Source organism: Cetorhinus maximus, chromosome 22 (assembly GCF_964194155.1).
Source record: "Cetorhinus maximus chromosome 22, sCetMax3.hap1.1, whole genome shotgun sequence".
Taxonomy (NCBI): domain Eukaryota; kingdom Metazoa; phylum Chordata; class Chondrichthyes; order Lamniformes; family Cetorhinidae; genus Cetorhinus; species Cetorhinus maximus.
Genome location: NC_135900.1, coordinates 8,198,356 through 8,220,269, shown reverse-complemented (window position 1 = coordinate 8,220,269; position 21,914 = coordinate 8,198,356). Strand labels below are relative to the sequence as shown.

Here is a 21,914-nt window from a genome sequence, read left to right as displayed (position 1 = left end):
TTGACAAAGCTCCTAAAGTCTGCCTTGGGATTATTTGCAATGTTAAAGGCATTCTATAAATGCAAGTTGTCATTGGCCTCAAATTTGGCAAGAATGGCACAAGAAATTTGTTTGAAAACAGTAGGATAAAGGGAAAATTTTCTATGTTGTCAGTCCTGGCAATTAACAGGAAGCACATACAGGGTGAGCCATTTAGGTTTGAGTAAGGCAAAATTTCTTCAAAGAAATTATCTCCTCTAGGGAGCCATGGATGCTCAGTCATTAGTATATTCAAAATATGGTCAATAGATTTTTGCGTACAAAGGGAATAAGGGGATATGTGGAGGGTGTGGGAAGGTGGAGTTGAAGTACATGATTAATCATGATTTTATTGAATAGCGGAGCAGACTCCTACTCCAGCTATTTCTTACGTTCCCAGTCTTAGCTTCTATTAACTTTTTGACAGGTTCCCTGTTCTGATGAAAAATCAAATTCAAGCCATTAGTCTGTCCTTTATCTTTACAGATAATGGTCGATCTCCTGTTTATTGCCATCAATTTTACAGTGGAACGTGAGACTAGGTTGCATGAACAACTGAGGGCTGTATCTGGAAGGCAGGTAGATTGGGACTGTGTTTAGGAGGCTGTAAGATCACAACTGAAATGGATACATTTTGTGGTCTGCGCATTTTCCTTCTGATGACTGTTAATTGGGTATAGTTTACTCAAATAATAAGCAGAAAATTGTATGACCTTAAATACATGAATAATTAACAATCATCCCTCACTGAAAAAAGCATGGCAATATCTCTGGGTTGAGTCCAGCATTTGATAAAAAGGAAAATTCTGTGCATACATCGTAATTAGGCAAGTGTTCAGTTTACTAAGCCCCAAGTAATGCAACACAACATATTTTCTTCACAGAGCTTTTAATATAAAAACAATCAAGATCATTATCACTACCACGGAACAAGTAAATAGTGATGTTAACTACAACAAATTTGTATGGTACTTCTCTGAATAAAAGTTTAAAATTATCGACTACCAGACCGTTTTTAAATAACAATAAATCAATCACCAGCAACAGACTAATATTTCTGCAAAACCACACAATAATAAGCAAAATGGATCGATGTGATGCCCAAAGTATACAGGGTCCTTTAGCAATTCATTTCCCAAACTCATTGACTTTGTTGCGTCTTCTCAACTCCATGGGTTCATGAGTTTCTGACAAATTCGCAACAGCTTCAGAATCCTCTTCAGTGTCCTCTGTGGAAATGCTGCTCCCAAACTCAATCTCATCAAAATCTGACGATGCAAGCATGTTGCCAGTTATTGGATCAATATCCTGTACCAAGTCTTCCTCACTGTGTGCGGAGGCCTGATCTTCAGACACTGGTGTCCTTACCTCAAAGTCATGGACACATTCTTTGAGATTCTCAGAGACAGGAGTCACTTCTTCTGGATTTGAAAGAAAACATTTAGATCATAATTCTAAACAGCAATATCATTTTTAATTAAACTATATTTCATTGGGATGAAAATAGCACTGTTTCATTGGACAAAAATTAATTTTTGCTTTTTTTTTAAACATAAAATTCTTTCTAAATGTCCCCTTTAATTCCTAAAGTACTATCTCCGAAAAGAATATTTTAAGCTTTTGCACATATGAACATTTAAAAATATGAAGAGTACCATCATGTTCTGTGAACAACAACTTGAATTTATATAGTGCCTTTAACATAGTAAAATGTCCCAAGATGCTTCACAGGTGCAATATCAAACAAAATTTGACACTGAACAACATAGAGATAGGACAGCTGGTCATACATTTGGTCAAAGCGGCGAGTTTTAAGAAGGACTTTAAAAGGAAAAGCTACAAACCGAAATGAAACTCACTGACAAGTACAACTAAGATAGTGATGTACTTTAATTCATGTTATTTTAAAACCGCAATACTGTATAATCACTAATCATTTTACCATCAACATTAGGCGCCTGCCTCTCTTTCACCAGCTGTCTTAATTGCAGAAGCTGTGACATAATTTCATTCTTCTCTGCAGAAGCAACGGCATCGACACTATAAAGAATGCAAAGCAACAAGACTGAGCTGTTAAAGTTAGGCAGGGTTCAAGGTATTATTCAAGCTTCACCTAGGAAATGTGGTCATGTTGCAAACTAAGCATCACATTGTATAATTTACAACTAATAGCAAACTAAGGGCTGCTAGGAATTGAGGCACTATTTTAAGTATTCCAATCTTTTTGAAAACAAAAGTTAGATACTTCATTGGCACAAATTAATACTTAACTGTGAACAAGTTTCACTCCAGACAGTTATTATTTTTTGTTTCCAGTGTTTCTTTTTTGGTTCAAACCAAATTTTGTAGCTATGTTATACCTTGTGCAATTTAATAAATTTTAGCAGTTAATTATGAAAAACTAAATTCTTAGACAACTCCTAAAAAGCAAAAACTTAGTGCAAGCTAAATACATTAAGTATCCATGAATAATTCAAGATAATTTAGGGCTAGTTGCTAGTTATACTACTACTGTATATCGGCATCTCAAATAAATAGAAGATATCCTCCTCTCTACTTCCACTCAGCTTGGCCCTGGGCAGAAAGAGGGAAAGTTTTGTTACTTTGGCTGGGTCAATTTTTGGCAACTAGCAGGTTAACGTGAAACGTTACTCTGAATATTCTTTTTCTTCTTCTCTCAAAGGAGCTAAGACGAAAGACAGTTCTGGCCTATAGTAAATTTACCTGACTTAATTCCATCCGAGCTGCCAGTGTGCTACCTCTCATCTCCACTCAACAGCCCAAGTCTATTGCTTCTCTTCCACTACTCAGGGCAACCCTTGTATCTTTCTCTCTCCTCCTGCTCATCCAGACTCTTGGGTCTCTCTCCCCCGACTACTCACCCCAACTCATGTCTTTTTTCCTCCGCATGCCCCAGCACATTTTTCTCCCCTCCTGCTCCAACTCTCGTGCTTCTTTCTCCTGCCCAACCACAGCTTACTCTCTATATAATGTACAGGAGAGAGTAAATGGTATATTGTACATGGGATTAGTTCCTGCATCAGCTGTGATTTTCATTTGTTACAATATTGTAAACCTCTGTTTATTCCACTATCCCAGATGAAGAATACATTCATACAGATTCACACACTGATTTCATTTCCAATTTGTAGTTCCAATTAGAAGTTACTTAGAATCATAGAATGGTTATAGCACAGAAAGAGGCCTTTCAACCTGTCGTGTCTGTGCTGATCATCTGAAGGAGCAAGTCACTAGTGCCACTCCCCTGTCTTTTCCCCGTAACCCTGCAATTTTTTACACCAATTTCCATTCACAATAAAACCCTACAACTGTCACTTGCTCTCAGTTGCCCCACTCTTTGGTTTGTACTCTTGTCTGAGCTTCCACTGTTGCTACAGCTATTTGTTTCAAGCTGACAAACACCAATCCATTCAAGATGTAAACTGCTACATGTCTCAGTGATCTGACATAAAGGCCAAATTAGAAGTTACACCGTATCTTCAGACTTCTTTTGTATAAGAAGAGTTGTCGGACAGGTTAAAGTTGTGATCCTCTCTGTTCATGAAAAGTGGTTAACTGATAGCAGATGGCTGGAGCTGCCATAAAAAGGATATCCATGCATGGAATTATAGATTAACATCAACAGGAGGTGGATAGCTTACAATAGTTTTAGTACTAAGATTTTCCTACCTAATAACTATCTGTGGGACCTGCCAGGTGGACTGTAGAGTCTTTTCCGATCCTGTACAGTCCTATGTTTCCAATAACTAGAGGCACAATGCACAGAGTATAAAATGTAACTTCATTAAATAACCAGAGCAGTCTTTACTAAACGCACAACTTGCTATGTATTGTGATTTAGAAAAACAAGTGGCAGGGGGTGGCATTTGAAGAGCATCAATGGACCCAATTAAGCTTGAATTAATCGGATGGCTAATTAATTGGACTGAGCAAATGGTAGAGGACCCCTCCCCATTCCCCACACTGAACAAATGCCATTTTAATCATTGATGCGGCTGGCTGTAGCCCTTTTAACATAGTGAAGGCACTTCATAGGCAGTGGGATGTGGAGATTGTAGAAACCAGGCAAGGATTCAAGAGTTAGAAGAGGCGACTAAAGGCAAAGTCAAGAAGGTATGTTTGGAAGACTCTTTTAAAAACAGATAAAATCAAAGAAAACCCAAAGATGTTTTACCAGTACATTAAGAGCAAGAGAAAACTAAAGGAAGGGTAGGGCCTATCAGAGATGTACACGGTAACTTGTGCATTGATGCTGAAGATGTGGGCATGTTCTCAATGAGTACTTTGTCTCCGTCTTCACTGAGAGGGATGACGCAGTTATTTTAGTTAATGAGGAGTGTGAAACATTGGTACAATAAGTGTAATGAGAGAGGAAGCACTGGAGCGACTGACATCCTTGAAGGTGGATAAGTCACCAGGGCTGGATGGATTGTGTCCCAGGCTGTTAAAAGGAAGCCAGGGAGGAAATAGCGGATACTCTGAGGATCATTTTCTAATCCTCGCTCGATACAGGCGAGGTACCAGAGGATTAGAGGTCTGCAAATGTTGTACCATTATTTAAAAAGGGTGCAAGGGATAGGCAGAAAATTATAGGCTGGTCAGTCGGACTTCAGCGGTGGAAAAATTATTGGAATCAATTCTGAGAGACAGGATAAACTGTCACTTAGAAAGGCATTGGTTGATCAGGGACAGTCAACATGGTTTTGTTAAGGGAATATCATGTCTTACTAACTTAATAGGATCTTTTGAGGCAGAAACAAGGAGGATTGATGAAAGTAGTGCAGTGGATGTTGTCTACATGGATTTTAGTAAGGCATTTGACAAGATCCCACATGGCAGACTGGTCAGAAAAGTGAGATCCCATGGGATACAGGGAAGGAGGCAGGTTGGATCCAAAATTGGTTCAGTGACAGGAAACAAAGGTAATGGTCGATGGATGTTTTTGTGAAAGGAAAATGGTTGCCAGTGGTGTTCCACAGGGCTTAGTGTTGGGGCCCTTGCTTTTTGATGTATATATTAATGATTTGGACATAAATATGGGAGGTATGATTGGAAAATTTGCAGATGACATAAAAATTGGCAATGTAGTTGATAGTGAAGAGGATAGCAGTTGTCTCCAGAATTATATCAATGGTTTGGTTGAGTGGGCAGAAAAGTGGCAAATGGAATTCAATCCGGAAAAGTGTGAGGTAATGCGTTTGAGGAGGGCAAACAAAACAAGGGAATACTCAATAAACGGGAGGATATTGAGAGGGGTTGAGAAGTGCACGTCCACAGGTCCCTGAAGATGGCAGGACGGGTGGATAAGGTGGTAAAGAAAGCATTTGGAATGCTTTCCTTTATTGGACGAGGTATTGAATACAAAAGCAGGGATGTAATGATGGAACTGTATAAAACGCTGGTTAGGCCACAGCTGGAATTTTGTGTACAGTTCTGGTCACCATATTACAGGAAGGACATAATTTCCCTGGAGAGAGTACATAGAAGATTTACAAGAATGCTGCCAGGGCTTCAAAATTGCAGCTATGAGGAAAGATTGGATAGGTTAGGGTTGTTTTCCTTAGAACCGAGGTGGCTAAGAGGTGACCTAATTGAAGTGTACAAAATTATGAGGGGCCTAGATAGGGTATATAGTAAAGACTTGTTTCCCTTAGCTAAGGGGTCAATTACCAGGAGGCATATTTAAAGTGATTGGTGGAAGGATTAGAGGGGACATCAGGAAAAGCTTTTTCACCCAGAGGGTGGTGGGCATTTAGAATTCACTGCCAAAATCGGTGGTTGAGGTTGAAACGCTCAACTCATTTAAAAGGTACCTGGATCTGCATCTGAAGTGCTTGTAGCAAGGCTACAACCCAGGTGCTGGAAAGTGGGATTAAAATGAGCGGCTAGTTCTTTTTTCATCTTTTTCTGGCCAGCACAGACATGATGGGCTGAATGGCCTCTTTATGCACCGTAACTTTTCAATGGTTCTATGAAAAGAGATGAAGCGAGGGGGCTCTAATGGGCAAACTATGAGAGGTGTAGAGTTTGCCAGCAATGAAATGGTGAGGAGGGGGTGGGGAAAGGAACAGTTGCCCAAATTCAGAATGGCAGAACATGTGAGCAAAGATGCAGAGCTGCAATATTGATAGGGTAGAGCAAAGATACAAGTGGAGTTGTAGGTAAGGACAAAGATTTCCTAAGTTCTGGATGAGCTGGGATTTCTCCAGGGAGAGCCTGGGGCCAGTGAGTGGACCACTGAAGAGGCAAGAAACGTTGCAGAGAAGGACCGGGCAATCTTGATGACTGACTGCGCATGGGATTTATAGCTTAGCTTTGGGACAAACAGCAGACAAAGATTACGTACAGTCAAAGAAAGGTAGCCTGAACAAGCAATTAGGAAAGGGCTTCGAAACAGGGCCTGGAATGTGGAGGATAAGGTGAGAACGAAACAAGATGGTTTTGGTTTTATCAAAGTTTAGTCAGTAAAAGTTCTAGCTCATCAACAATTTGATGTCAGCATAGCAACAATCATGAATTCAAGGGTGATGGCAGAGAAATACAGCTAGTCGTCATTATACACATATGGAAGCTGACTCCATGCTCATGCATAATGTCTTCAGAAGACTGTGTATAATGCAATTAGTAGGGGAGCCAAGAATTGTATCTTGTGGCACACTGATGGTAACTATATGGATACATGGAGAGGGCATTGAAGGAAGTCAGGAAGGAAGGAATAGAAACTAAGAGGGAGCCATGAAAGCAGATGCCATGGAGGCGAATCACAGAAAATAAACAATGGAAGATGGAACGGTCAATCGAATCAAAGTCACCGAGAGGTTGAGGTGGGATAATGCGTTAGTTAGCAAATAAAAATCAAATTAACATTTAGTATGAAAACAAACAAAAAACCTCAGTGGAAGAGCAACAATCACTTACCAGCTGGTGAGTGGATCTAATTCTTTTACTAATGAGTCCAGCATTCTCTCTGTCTGTGCCAAACGCATCTCCAGTTCGGAAAGCTGAGTTTCTAGTGCAAAAGTTTCTAAAGTTACTAAAAGGTTACTAGAGCTGCTTGCAGTCCAAGTCTTAATATTACCCTTGGCTCAACTAGTAGTTCTCTTGCCTCAAGTCAGGTCATGTGGTCAAGCCCCAATCCAGAGACTTGAGTGCACTATGTAAGGTGACATTTTAGGGCAGAATGGAGAGATTTCCATTCACCTTCTCTGAAAGACTTTTTAAAAATCCATTCTGAAGATGCAGGTGTCACTAACAAGGATAGCATGTTTTACCTATCCCTGGTTTCCCTCCAGAAGATGGTGATGGATCGTAAACTGCTGCAATCCATGCAGTGAAGTCGCTCCCAATGTGCTGTTGCGTAGGGAGTACCAGCATTTTGACCCAGCAACAATGAAGGAATGGCAATATATGTCCAAGTCGAGGCGGCGTGTGACTCAGAGGGAAACTTGTTCCCATGCACCTTCTACCACTGTTTGGCACAATCTTTTAAATTCTACACAATGTACGGCATATCTAATAACTAATTGTTGGCAATTAAGTAGTGTTGGAGAATCTAAACAGTTATCCAACAGACACCACAGGTACAACAATAAATTATATTTATATAGCAGCTTTAACCTAATAAAATATCCCAATGTCCTTCAAAAGGTCCTTGTAAAACAAAATGATACCAAGCCACATAAGGAGAAACGAGCTAAGATGATCAAACTTAGGAACAAATAGATAGGTTATAAGGAGTGTCTTTAAGGAGGAAAGCGAGTTAGGGAGACAGAGATGTAGTGAAGGTATTCCAGAGCTTACAGCCTCAGCAACTGAAGGCAGAACCCCACCAATGGTGGAGGGATTAAAATCAGAGATGCTCAAGAGGACAGAATAGAGAGTGCAGATATTTCAGAGGGCTGTGGAGCTGGAGGAGGTTGTAGAAATAGGGAGGAGCGGGCCATGGAGGGATTTGAAAACAAGGATGAGAATTTTAAAATCAAAACATTGCTTGACCAAGAACTAATGCAGGTCAGTGCGTACAGGGGCAATAGCAGAATGGGACTTGGTGAGAATTAAGTGTCGGGTAGGAAAAAACAGTCACAAGCACATTTTGACACAGTGAAATCACTGGTATCTGATTTCTGCAGAATTTTTTTTTATATTCATCCATGGGATGTGGGCTTCACTGGCTGGGCCAGCATTTATTGCCCATCCCTAATCAAAATTGTGCCACAAACTGCATCAGCTCTCATGACAGAAATGTTGCATTTTCCACGCATAATTATCCGTGTTGTGAAATATATACCTGTATTTTTCCTCTTTTTGTCAACCTCTTTATTTTTCTCATTGCTTGATTGTTCATTTTCATTGAATTTCACCTGTAAAGCCATAAAAGATATTTCAAACAATTACAGGTATCACAGTGAGCTCTATAAAACCCTTATAAAAACTGCAAGCTATTTTCCCTCCTACAGGATGCCTTAGATCTTTGATTTTTGGAAGCAGTAAATTCTAGACTGATTCTCTGTAACATGGACGCAGGCTGTCCACAACAAGGGCTTATATTCTGGACTGACGATTCAGTGCAACCCTCTTTTGGATGAGACATTAAAGCAAGGCTTGCTCAGGTTATTTGAAGGGCGGGCCTCAATTAATAACACCAAAACTGACCATTCATCTTGTTGCTGTTTGTTGTACCTTGCTGTGCACAAATTGGCATCCTTGCCTTGCTTATAACTTCTGGGAATAATTCATTGGCTGTAAAAGATTTTGGAAAGTGAAAGATAAGTGTATAACTGCAGATCCTTTTCTTCCTATGGTACTGTAGACTGCCCTACTCAAGTAAAGCATCCAGGACAAAGCAGCCCACTTAATTGGCACCAAAGCCACCAACTTCAACATTTGCTCCCTCCACCACTGACACACTGTGGCTCTAGTACAAGGTGCACTGCAGCAACTAGTCAAGCCTCCTTTGACAGCACTTTCCAAACCTGGGACCTCTACCATCTAAAAGGACAAGGGTAGCAGATGCATGTGAACACAAGCACCTGTAAATTCCCCTCCAAGCCATACGCCACCCTGACTTGGAATTATATTGCTGGTCCTTCACTGTTATTGGGTAAAAATCTTAGAACACCCTTCCTAACAGCACTGGGTGTACCAACACCAAATGGACTGCAGCGGTTTAAGATGGTGGTTTTTCAAAGGAGATTAGTGTTAGGCAATAAATGCTAGCCTAGCCAGTGACTCCCACATCCCATGAAGGAATAGAAAAAAACATCTGATTGTGAAATTGTAAATATCACAGACATAAAAGCAAAAAAAAAGTCCTATACACATGGATCAACATATTACAAATAGCAAGACATTCCCTTTCAGTTTCATTTATATTAATGTCATATTGGCAAATGAAGAACATTAGAAAGAGCAAAAATGTCAAAACTTTGTCAGTGTCAGAGGTGAGCAGCATTCACAAGTACTCTTACAGTATTATTTTATTTATAAAGTGCACTACAGTAATGTGCTTACCTGCACAAGTTTGTAAATTGCATATATACTTATTCCTATTGCATAAAGTGGCATTAACTGGAAAGCAAATCCTTTGTTTCTGCCCTGAGTCTTCTCAGCATTCATTTCTTTTTGATTTATACTTCTCATCCTGAGATTAGGTGGTCCTTTGGGACTATTTGATTGGGAGTGTCTAATCAAAGGCTGGCCTCTTCCAGGAACTGTAATATGTATTAAATAAAGAGGTTGAAAAAAAGCCATTCAACATGACATGGTACTCCAATTATCTGATTCATCCAGAGATAGCATACACTGAAAGAATCAAATTCAGCTACACAAAATGATGGATTACCTAAGAGTCCTCCAGTGTCTATTATTTACTCAATTAGAATAAATGTTTCATCAAAATATATATATATACTAGAGAGCTAGTGCCTTACACCATTGCTTTATTTTACTGTTTCAGTGATCTCAGAGGCCCACTGGCTCTAGCATGAAGTGGTGAAAGTTGACAAGGGTAAAAGGATAAACAAGACAATTTAAAGAGAAGTAAGGAGTCACCTGGCTAAACTTATGTTAAAAGTTGGCTATCAGCAGCGGTAAGATAGGACAATGAGCAGAGGCAGCTATGTTGCCAAGAGAACCAAGAATAGGCGGGCAACCTTATCAACTGGATACTTATCAAGGATGCCAAATCTCTTCAGTGTGGAGACATGTTCCTTTGTGTTATGACAGCTGCACTGATAACATAGGATTACACTAGATGTACAGCACAGAAACAGGCCAGGTATTTTTGTTTTTGTTCTAGATTTCCAGCATCCGCAGTATTTTGCTTTTATCTTAGTACAGAAACAGGCCATTTGGCCCAACCAGTCCATGTTGGTGTTTATGCTCCACTCAAACAAAAAAATACTTGGGTATACACAGGGCTACAGACCAGGAGGCAAACAGCTGCAACAGTAAAAATAACTGATGTCAGGGAGGCAGAAGATTGAAACTTAAGAAAACAGGGACGTTGTCCACAAGGCATTTCTTTAATTTGGACAATAAGATGCTGAGTATAAGCTAATAATTGATTTTAGTAAAACTCAGTAGAATTTTGAATTATAGATAAGGGTACTAGAAGGTATTTAAACAGATCGGAGGTGTGAAGATTTCAGATATCATTCAGGACACACCTAGAGAATGAGCCAAGGGCTGGAGCCAGAGGGTACAATTACGTATAATTCCGACTTCTACTCAGGCATAAATGGGGTAATATAACTACCAATTAACTTTCATTAAACTTGATAAAATTATGCAATAAATATATAAGCACATAGATATAAAAGGCAGAAATTCAGACACTGTGAAAATGACGGTGCATCAAAAGTAGACTTCTAATATTTTACTGTACAAAGAAATTAAAGAAGCTGAAGCTCTTTTCGTTTGACCAAAGGAGTACATGAGGAGCTCTAACGGAAGTGTTCAAAATTTTGAAAGGTTTTGATAGAGTAAATCGGGAAAAGAAAACTGTTTCTACTGAATGGTTAGTTGGTCTCTGGAGGGCTTAAAATTTACAACAGTTGACAAATGGGAAAGGGAGAAGCTAGGGAATTTTTTTTTTAATGTACAGAAGGCTGTTTGGAAAATAAAATGCAAAAACAGGGCTGATAGCAGAATCCATAATAGTTTTGAGAAGCCAAGCACTCAATCAAAGGTATCCAGAGACCAAGTCTCAAATCCTGGGGAGGGCATCATTTGCATCACACGAACAAACATACATCAGTGGCACCCTTTGGGATCTATTCATTTCCACTCTATTCATTGAGGTCTTAATGGAACTTATGCCAGCTCTTATCTCTTTTCATGAAACCAAGAAAACTCTGGAGGCTGGGTCATTTGATTTATTGAAGGCAGAGTTAGACAAATTTTTGATAGACAAGGGAGTCAAGGGTTATTGGAAGTGGGGATGGGGGTGGGGGGCAGCAGACTGGAAAGTGGAGTTGAGGCCACAACCAGATCAGCCACGATCTTATTGAATGGTGGAGCAGGCTTGAAGGGCTGAATGGCCTACTCGTTCTTCTATGTTTCTAGGTGGACTACAGAGGCCATAAAGGGTAAAATTTCAAGGAGAACCTAGGAACTCCCCAGACACATCCCTTAGATAAATGGAGGTAGGCAGATAGGAAGATCTGCCCAAGGTCCCCTCTTTCTGAATTTAAAGGGCCAGTCTAAACTGGATGCAAGCTTGATGCAACCCCAAATTCCTGGCCACCATGAGCAGACAATGGGCTTTCTGCACTGTCCAACCCCAGGAATTTCAAAGAAACATATGAATTAGGAGCAAGAGTTGGCCAATCAGCCCCTCAAGCCTGTTCCACTATTCAATAAGATCATGGCTGATCTGATTGTGGCCTCAACGCCACTATCCTGCCTGCTTCCGATAACTTTTGACTCTCTCGTTAGTCATGAATCTATCTCTACCTTAAAAATATTCATTGACCCTGCCTCTACCATTCTCTGGGGAAGAAAGTCCTAAAGACTCATGACCCTCAGAAAAAAATTCTCTTCATCTCCATCTTAAATGGGAGACTCCTTATTTTTAAACCATGTCCCCTACTTCTGTTCTCTCCCACAACAGGAAACATCTTTTCAGTATCCATCATTCAGTGTTTGTGTACAAAACTCTCAAAAAACCCCAATGCAGCTTAAAATGATGTGTGATGATAGGTGTTTGGAAACTACCTCCAAGATGTAAAATTATCTCATCAGGAATGAACCCTACAACTTCATGTGCAAATTCATCTGAATTAATTTTTCACTGAACATTAGCCAGAGAAAATAAAGCCTAAGAAGGTCACTAAATGCATCTTTAGTCTTGAAAAGGAGCTAGTCAGCGGAACAAGGACAAACCATGATAGGCCACAAAATTTAAGTGTTACAAAAAAACTATTGCATTGGCTTGGACACAAACCCTACCCATACCATATTTACAAAGACAGTCTATGTTTAGGGGAGCAATGATGCAGGCTGTACCATCATTGCATTATAAATATGTTGACTGTTATGTTAGCTGTTAAAAAGCAAACACCTATTCTGTCAGGCATGGCTCAATTGGTAGCATTCTACTCATCTAAGTTGGAAGGTTTAAGATTCAGGACCCAGTCCACAGAATGGGCACAAAATCTAGGCTGACACTCCTGGTGCAGTACAAAGGCAAAGCTGCAATAGCAGAGGTGCCACCTTTCTGATGAGAAATTAAACCTTGGCCTCTTCTACTCTCTTAGGTGGATGTAAAAGATTCCATGGCCCTATCTGACGAAGAGCAGGAAAGTTCACTCTGGCCTTACAGCTGGTCAGTCCATGCCCCCTGACTAGTTCTGGCTGACACTCAATCAGACACTGGCTGCCACCCAGTGCCTGTAAGCCCCTGTGCCTGTAACCTCATTCAGTGCCCTTACCCAACCTCCGAGTCAATGCATCTACTCTTTGGGCACTGCCTATATTCCAAGCCCTTGAGTGTCTATATACCGGTCTGCAGGCCAGGGGTTATAACCTCCATTCAGTGCCCATACCACACCTCCATCAGTATCTATGCCTCCTCGCCACCTCCATCCACCATGCCCCTCCCCTCCCAGTTAGTACCCAACACCTTTCACAGGTTAATGCCCACACCTTCCCCCCATGGTCAGTGGCCCCACTGCCCCCTCCCCCCATGGTCAGCACCTCCACTCCACCCTCCCCTGCCATGGTCAGTGCCCACACCACCACCCCGTCATGGTCAGTGCCCCCACCGCACCACCCCTCTCCCCATGGTCAGTGCCCCACCCCAACCAACCCCAATGGTCAGTGCCCCCCCACCACCCAACCCCAATGGTCAGTGCCCCCCACCACCCAACCCCCTTCCCATGGTCAGTACCCCCACCACCCAACCCCCTTCCCAAGGTCAGTGCCCCCACCACCCAACCCCAACCCCAATGGTCAGTGTCCCCACCACCCAACCCCCTTCCCATGGTCAGTGCCCCCCACCATCCAACCCCCTTCCCATGCTCAGTGCCCCCCACCATCCAACCCCCTTCCCATAGTCAGTGCCCCCCACCATCCAACCCCCTTCCCATGGTCAGTGCCCCCACCACCCAACCCCCTTCCCAAGGTCAGTGCCCCCACCACCCAACCCCCTTCCCATGGTCAGTGCCCCCCACCACCCAACCCCCTTCCCATGGTCAGTGCCCCCCACCACCCAACCCCCTTCCCAAGGTCAGTGCCCCCACCACCCAGCCCCCTTCCCATGGTCAGTGCCCCCCACCACCCAACCCCCTTCCCATGGTCAGTGCCCCCACCACCCAACCCCCTTCCCATGGTCAGTGCCCCCCACCACCCAGGCCCCTTCCCATGGTCAGTGCCCCCACCACCCAAGCCCAATTTCAATGGTCAGTGCCCCCCACCACCCAGCCCCCTTCCCATGATCAGTGCCCCCACCACCCAAGCCCAACCCCAATGGTCAGTGCCCGCCCCCCTCCTCCTACCTGGAGGGCGATGACCCGCTGACCGGCCCGCGGCCTCTTTCCCTCCGCCGACTCCCCCTGGCAACAGCCTGGGAACCAGCACAAAGACACAGATAAAGAGGCACAGGGCCAGCGCCGCCTGCTGCCCCAGCGACATGGTCAGCCCGGCCCCTGAAACCGCCGCGAGCCGCGATCCCCAACCGCCGGCCGCCGCCGCTCCCCCTCCCCCTCTCCCTCTCACTGCTACGGATCCCGATCCGCAGCCGCCGCACCAACTGTTTCGAAACTGAATCGCTTTTCCCACCAGAACTGAGCTCATCCAGCATTGGGAAAGGTGTGAACACCTATGATTGCACTGCATGGTTGATGCAGGAAATAATATTTAATTTAATAAGTTTGCTTTTTTATTATAATTTTGGCTGTGCCTCTCTAAATTTGGTTGATTTTTTTTTGATTCTGGGACACTCCCTCCTTAAATTATATGTGGCAGCTGTATTAAGGAGATCTTGGTCAAAATCCTGCAACTTCAGCTTGTAACATCACACACAGCACGACTGAGGAGGACCTTCACTACGTGGGATGCAGCGATTAGAGAAAAGGGCCCACCACCTTCTCAAGGACATACTAAGGATGGGCAATAAATGCCAGCCTTGCTAGTGATGCCCAAATCTCAAGAATGAATACACATGTTTTTAGAGAAACGCATTTTCTTGGACAGACAGGGTGACCAGATTCTCAAAATTGAAAATCAGGACTCCCCGAGGAAAGGCTCCCTCACAAAAGGAACAGATTTCCCTGTGCAGCATCCTCTCTATTTTTATCATTGTTCTACCGGAAACAAGTGAAGTGGCCATAAATCTATTTTTTATTCATTCGCGGGATGTAGGCTTCACTGGCTCAGCCAGCATTTATTGCCCATCCCTAGTTGCCCTTGAGAATGTGGTGCTGAGCTGTCTTCTTGAATCGCTGCAGTCCATGTGGTGCAGGTACACCCACAGTGCAGTTAGGAAGGGAGTTCCAGGATTTTGACCCAGCAAAACTGAAGGAACGGTGATATATTTCCAAGTCAGGATGGTGAGTGACTTAGAAGGGAACTTCCAGGTGTTGGTGTTCCCATCTATCTGCTGCCCTTGTCCTTCTAGATGGTACTGGTCGTGGGTTTGGAAAGTGCTGTCAAAGGAGTTTTGGTGAATTCCTGCAGTGCACCTTGTAGATGGTACTCACTTCTGCTACTGTGTGTCAGTGGTGGAGGGAGAGAACATTTTGGATGTGGCGCCAATCAGGTGGGCTGCTTTGTCCTGGATGGTGTCAAGTTTCTTGAGTGTTGTGGGAGCTGCACTCATCCAAGTGGGGAGTGTTCCATCACGGTGTCTTTGCTTCTTTTCAAAGTTGCCAAGTCCCAAGGAAATCACGTCTGGGAATGTAAACAACTCTGTAGTAACTGAAGGTATAGCCTCTCCTGCTGTCTATCAGGAGTCACGTGATGTACTGGGAGGCTCCGACCAATGATCCCTAAGCACGGGCAATCTGGGGGGTGTGACTTCCTGATGAGGGTCCTGACCGAGCAGGGAGCAGTTGGCAGTGTAGGTAATACAACATTAGTGCAAAATTTCAGAAGTGGATCTTGTTGGGTTCCTGGAACCATTGTCTCAGAGACTGGTCCATTATCTTCCCAAGTACAAGTGGAAGATAGAATAGTTTGTAAGCCCGTGGATTATATTCGTTCTAGAGAGACATTCCAACAACCAACTATTCCACCTGTGAGTAACATCAAACTGTCAATTCCTGAGGTGAGAGATCAACCCAGGATAGACATGCCCGATGTCTCTGTAGAGTTGCCAAACCCAGAACTGTCACTTTCGAATGATGTGTCACGTGCTGCAGTTTCCGGATCCTGTCGATTCTATTGAGGGAGCTCAAGTGGTAGTGCTGTGCTGCTCTAGCTGAATAAGGAGAGCACCTCAGAAACGTGATCTTTAATCACCTGAAGTTGTATATATGTATATGTTGGATATTCAAATGTTTCTCTGTAAATAGAAATTGTAAAAAAACTAAAGGGGGTGGAAATGTAGTAACTGAAGGTATAGCTTCTTCTGCTGTCTATCAAGGGTCACGTGATGTTCTGAGAGGCTTTAATGAATCAGCCCTAAGTGTGGGCAATCCAGTTGGGGGGGGGGGGGTGGCGGTGTGTGTGTGTGTGTGTGTGTGCCCTGATGAGAGTCCTGTTTGAGCATGTAGCACCTGAAAACCTCTCTGTAATAAAGTTTCTGTTTCTGTTGAAACTTGTCCACTCTGTCAAGTCATTACAAACTCAAACAAATGCCTCCCACCTTCCTGCTGCCCATTTCCGCCCATCTCACCCATAAGTGCTTTCCATGCATTATCCGGGAACATAATGTCATGCTGCGGGGCAAAGAGGACACAAACTGTGCCGACTGTGGGACAAAGTGGCAGATCTCGGACACATGTGCAAACCTAAATTTAACTTAAGCTCATTCTGCTCCTGCAGAATAAATGGGAAAGCTGAAAACCAGGACACTTGAGCCATTTTGAGGAAATTGTTGGGACACCGGGATGTTTAATGAAAAAACGGAACTGTCCCGGCAAAACCAAGATGTCTGGCATGGTCATCCTACCATGCTGGTAATGAGGGCGGCTGCACCTGCGCGAGTCTCTGGCAGTGGAGGAGGTGCAGGTAGGTGTTAGGCATGGGGACCCTCAATCAGTCCGTGACTCTCAATCGGTCCACATCCCTGGAGCTCACCTCCCTTTCTCCCACCACATTTCTAGGCCACTGGAACCATTTATCTTTGCCAGAATGGCAGTGTTTTGATCAATAGGGTAGAGCAGACAGGAAAATAGAGTTAAAGCCACAATCGGGTCAGCCGTGATCTTACTGGCAGATCTCGGACGCATGTGCAAACCTAAATTTAACTTAAGCTCATTCTGCTCCTGCAGAATAAATGGGAAAGCTGAAAACCAGGACACTTGAGCCATTTTGAGGAAATTGTTGGGACAGAGCAGGCTCCAGAAAAAAACAAACTGTTTTTTTTCTAGGTACTCTCCAACCTGTCACAGGCCTCTCCATTGCATAAGTTCCCCACCCCTTTCTCATGGTTTTGCTCTCATGTATAAACTGCCAATCTCCAACAATATCCTGTTCTGATTAAAGTCATTTACTTGAAATGTCAACTCTGTTGCTCTCTCCAAAGATGTTAACTGACCCGGTGAAGGTTTCCAGCATTTTCTGTTTTTACTACATTCAGAGTTACTTCACTTTTCTAGTGTTTTTTTTGGCTTTTACTATTTTCCCATACTGAAGCTATGAACAACAATCTGCACTTCCTGTAATAATAATAACCATCTTTGCAAGGAAGTGATAAAATTTTGAAAACAGTGGTTAATTGAGCCTTCAAAGTTGTTACTGATGATCAAAGTCTACCAGAAAGGCAAAGGCTTGCTGTATGAAACAGATGGTGATTGGTCGCATAGCTGCTTATTACTCAGGGCTATTTGTTATTCTTGTAAAAGCAAAATACTGCGGATGCGGGAAACCTGAAATAAGAACAGAAAATGTTGGAAAAACTCAGCGGGTCTGGCAGCAACTGTGGGGAGAGAAACAGAGTTAACGTTTTGAAGCCGTATGAGAGTCATATAGATTTGAAATGTTAACTCTGTTGCTCTTTCCACAGGTGCTACCAGACCTGCTGAGTTTTTCCAGCATTTTCTATTTTTTTCATACATTCACAGGAGCTAGGCTTCTTTGGCTGGGCCAGCATTTATTACCCATCCCTAATTGCCGTGGAGAAGGGGGAGGTGAGCTGCCTTCTTGAACTGCTGCAGTCCATGTGGTGTAGGTATACCCACAGTGCTGTTAGGAAGGGAGTTTCAAGATTTTCACCCAGCGACAGTGAAAAAACATCTACCCATGTGGTATGTGGAAAATTGCCCAGGTATGTCCTATACACAAAAAGGACAAATCCAACCTGGCCAATTACTGCCCCATCAGTCTACTCTCCATCATCAGTAAAGTAATGGAAGGGGATATCAACAGTGCTATCAAGCGGCACTTGATTAGCAATAACCTGCTCACTGATGACCAGTTTGGGTTCTGCCAGGGCCACTTCATTACAGCCTTGGTTCGAAGGTGGGGTGAGAGTGACTGCCCTTGACATCAAGGCAGCATTTGACCAAGTGTGGCATCAAGGAGCCCTGGCAAAACCGGAGTCAATGGGAATCAGGGGGAAATCTCTCCGCTGGTTGGAGTCATACCTAGCACAAAGGAAGATGGTTGTGGTTATTGGAGGTCAGTCATCTCAACTCCAGGACATTGCTGCAGTAGTTCCTCAGGGTAGTGTCCTAGGCCAATCATCTTCAGCTGTTTCATCAATGACCTTCCTTCCATCATAAGGTCAGAAGTGGGGATGTTTGCTGATGATTGCACAATGTTCAGCACCATTCGCAACTCCTCAGATACTGAAGCAGCCCATGACCAAATGCAGCAAGACCTGGACAATATCCAGACTTGGGCTGACAAGTGGCAAGTAACATTCACACCACACAAGTGTCAGGCAATGACCATCTCCAACAAGAGAGAATCCAACTATCGCCCCTTGATGTTCAATAGCACGACCATTACTGAATCCCACATTATCAACATTCTGGGTGTTACCATTGACCAGAAACTGAACTGGACTAGCCATATAAATACTGTGGCCACAAGAGCAGGTCAGAGGCTAGGAATCGTGCGACATGTAACTCACCTCCTGAGTCGTCAAAGCATGCTCACCATCTACGAGGCACAAGTGAGGAGTGTGATGGAATACTCCCCATTTGCCTGGATGAGTGCAACTCCCACATCACTCAAGAAGCTTGACACCACCCAGGACAAAGCAGTCCGCTTGATTGGCACCACATCCACAAACATTCACTCCCTCCACCTCTGACACACAGTAGCAGCAGTGTCTACCGTCTACAAGATGCACTGCAGGAATTCACCAAGGCTCCTTTGACAGCATCTTCCAAACTTATAACTACTAGCTAGAAGGCCAAGGGCAGCAGATAGTTGGGAACACCACCACCTGGATGTTCCCCTCCAAGTCACTCACCATCCTGACTTGGAAATATATTGCCATTCTTTCACTGTCGCTGGGTCAAAATCCTGGAACTCCCTTCCCAAAAGCACTATGGGTGTACCTACACCACATGGACTGCAGCGGTTCAAGAAGGCAGATCACCACCACCTTCTCAAGGACAACTAAGAATACACAATAAATGCTGGCCCAGGCAGCGAAGCTCATATCCCGTGAATGAATTTTTAAAAAGTAGCTCTGGACTGGGGCAAGTATGGGGTTGGACACATACGAACATTCAAACATGGAGCAAGAATAGGCCATTTGACCCCTCAAGCCTGCTCTGCCATTCAATAAGATCATGGCTGATTATATTGTAACTTCCCTCCTACCCCTGATAACCTTTCAACCCCTTGTTAATCAAAAATCTATCTAGCTCTTCCTTAAAAATATTGAAAGACTCCGCTTCCACCACCTTTTGAGGAAAAGAGTTCCAAAGACTCGGAATCCTCAGAGAAAAAAATTCTCCTCATCTCTGTCTAAATTAGCAACCCCTTATTTTTAAACAGTGACCCCTCATTCTAGATTCTCCCACAAGGGCAAACATCTTCTCCACAACCACCCTGTCAAGACCCCTCAGGATCTTAAAGGTTTTGATCAAGTCATCTCTTACTCTTCTAAACTCCAGCGGATACAAGCCTAACCTGAACAACCTTTCCTCATAAGACAACACAACTATTCCTGGTATTGGCCTAGTAAAGCTTCTTTGAACTGCTTCTAATGCATTTACATCTTTCCTTTTATAAGGAGACCAGTACTGTACACAATACTCCAGATGTGGTCTCACCAGTGCCCTCTACAACTGAAGCATAACCTCCCTACTTTTGTACTCAATTTCCCTCACAATAAACGATAACACAAGACAGGGATGGTTAAAATAGCTTTATGGGCAGGGGGTGGAGTGCAGAGGGTGACAGAATTGTGGTTTAGTTGAAAAGCCAAATGCCTCTTTATTTTTCCTTTTTCTTAGAATACAAGCTATAAATGGTGAAGCACAGAAGTGTTTAAAATGAACTAGAATGCACCATTTTCAATGCAAAAGTTTAAAATCTTCCATGATCCCTAGAACATACAACTTGGTGCACACGTTGGTGGATATATTTGATGGGAACGTGCACAATGTTAAATTTCATTCTTAAATGATAAATTAATATTTGTCAATAAAAATTTAATGTGATCTTTTAGGTACAAATAATGTTCACTATAGATTCCAAAATATTAGAGAAATAGTGTCAGAAAGCAAAACGTTTGATGTGAGGGTCTGGCATTATCAGTCTGTGAGAAAATAAATTTTGTGTCTTCAACATTTATATTTTCCATCCAGGCTTTCAAGTTTTCCTGCCCCTCAAATTGACGCCCTGCCCCTCAAATAGGAGTGAAGGAATGTTGGGTTTATCCATAGCTTAAAGTGCAAGCCCAATTAACATCTCTCCAACAAAAGCAGAAATTGCTGGAAATGATGAACAACAATTTGCATTTATATAATGCTTTTACTGTAGTAAAAAAAATAATCCCATGGCACTTCAGAATTTCACACAGCCATATAAAAATGTACTGGAACTAAGTCTAAAAGGTAGATTTTAAGGACTATCTTAAAAGAGAAGGGTTGAGAGGCAGACAGGTTTAGGGAGGGAATTATAGAGCTTAACATCTAGGCAGTTGAAAACAAGACAGCCAATGCTGAAGTGATGGAGATCAGAGGATGTGCAAGAGCAGGTCAGGCAGCATCTGTGGAAATATTCTGGGTCTATTGTGAAGTAGTTGATTGCTAAAATTAGTTTTCAACACCATTGCCATTGTAGAAGGTGAATAGATGGACTTTGCTTTTCCTATCATCTACAATTCCTATGTTTCGATGCCAGAACATACCAAATTTCATCAACTTTGCTTTAAATTTTCACCTTTCGCTCACCTTCATATGGTATATCTCCAACTCTTCCTTTCCCCTCTGCAACTTCTCTGCCCCCATTTCTGGGAATAGGCTATTACCAAATGTTCACTATTAGTCCAGTCTCCCACAGCTAACTTGACTAAACTTCCTCGCACTTGTTTCCTGCAAGGACTTCATCCCAGTCTCCCAGTTTTTCCATCTTCGTTGCATCTGTTCCGATGAAGCAATCTTACACGTTAGCGCATATCATAATGACTTCCTTTCCCTCAACCAAGGATTCCCCCCACCCAACAACCCACACCCCACCATGGTTGACAGTGACCTCAACTGTGTCTGTCCCAATTCCCGCCCTTTGCTCGCAACCCTTTCCCTCTCTTACAGAACCACAATAGGGTTTCCCTGGTTTTCACCTTCCACCCGACCATATTCAACGCACCACCCTTCAACATTTCCACCACCAACAGATACATGTTCCCCATCCCTCCCTTTCTGAAAGGGTGGTTCCCTTCATGACACCCTGGTTCACTTCTCAATCGCCCCAACCTCTCCCCATGCAAGTGTTGGAGATGCAACACCTGATGTTTTAACCTCCTCTGTCCCTGCCATCCAAGGACCCAAACACTCCTTCCAGGTGAACAGTGTTTATGTGTGCTTCTTTCAATTTAGTACAACGTCTACTCTACACTGGTTAAACCAAATGCAGATTAGGTCCGCAAAGGTGACCTTGTGCTCCTGGGCACCTGCCATTTTAATTCTCCACCTTGCTCCCACTCTGACCTCTCTGTCCCTGGCTTCTTGCAGTTTTCCAACGACATTCAACATAAACTTGATGAACAACACCTTATCCTTCAATTAGACATTTTACAACCTTTCAAC

The 21,914-nt window shown here is 43.1% G+C and overlaps 1 protein-coding gene across 3 annotated transcripts; it reads right to left on the bottom strand.

Annotated features, from left to right (window-relative positions):
• Window positions 1-890: 890 nt before the first annotated feature.
• LOC144696444 (uncharacterized) lies at window positions 891-21,886 on the bottom strand. 3 transcript variants are annotated; one of them, XM_078567737.1, is made up of 6 exons: window positions 21,060-21,886; window positions 9,550-9,749; window positions 8,327-8,399; window positions 6,958-7,048; window positions 1,961-2,058; window positions 891-1,439 (listed from the first exon to the last, which is right to left on the bottom strand). In XM_078567737.1, exons 2-6 carry the CDS (start codon window positions 9,676-9,678, stop codon window positions 1,147-1,149), a joined length of 684 nt encoding a protein of 227 aa, XP_078423863.1. In that variant the 5' UTR covers window positions 9,679-9,749; window positions 21,060-21,886; the 3' UTR covers window positions 891-1,146. The 3 variants fall into 3 exon arrangements, with proteins under 3 accessions (XP_078423863.1, XP_078423861.1, XP_078423862.1); XM_078567735.1 differs by lacking the exon at window positions 21,060-21,886 and adding an exon at window positions 14,037-14,261; XM_078567736.1 differs by lacking the exon at window positions 21,060-21,886 and adding an exon at window positions 14,037-14,261 and having other exon boundaries at window positions 891-1,436.
• Between the last annotated feature and the right edge of the window lie 28 nt (window positions 21,887-21,914).

What these genes read in the sequence shown, in the direction of transcription:
- LOC144696444 (XM_078567735.1), bottom strand. Translation starts at nt 14,172, where the DNA reads ATGTCGCTGGGGCAGCAGGCGGCGCTGGCCCTGTGCCTCTTTATCTGT. An exon ending in CAATTTACAAACTTGTGCAG is followed by an intron (nt 8,400 to 9,549) that starts GTAAGCACATTA and finishes ATGGCTTTACAG; the next exon opens with GTGAAATTCAATGAAAATGA. An exon ending in CAAAAAGAGGAAAAATACAG is followed by an intron (nt 7,049 to 8,326) that starts GTATATATTTCA and finishes CTTTTGCACTAG; the next exon opens with AAACTCAGCTTTCCGAACTG.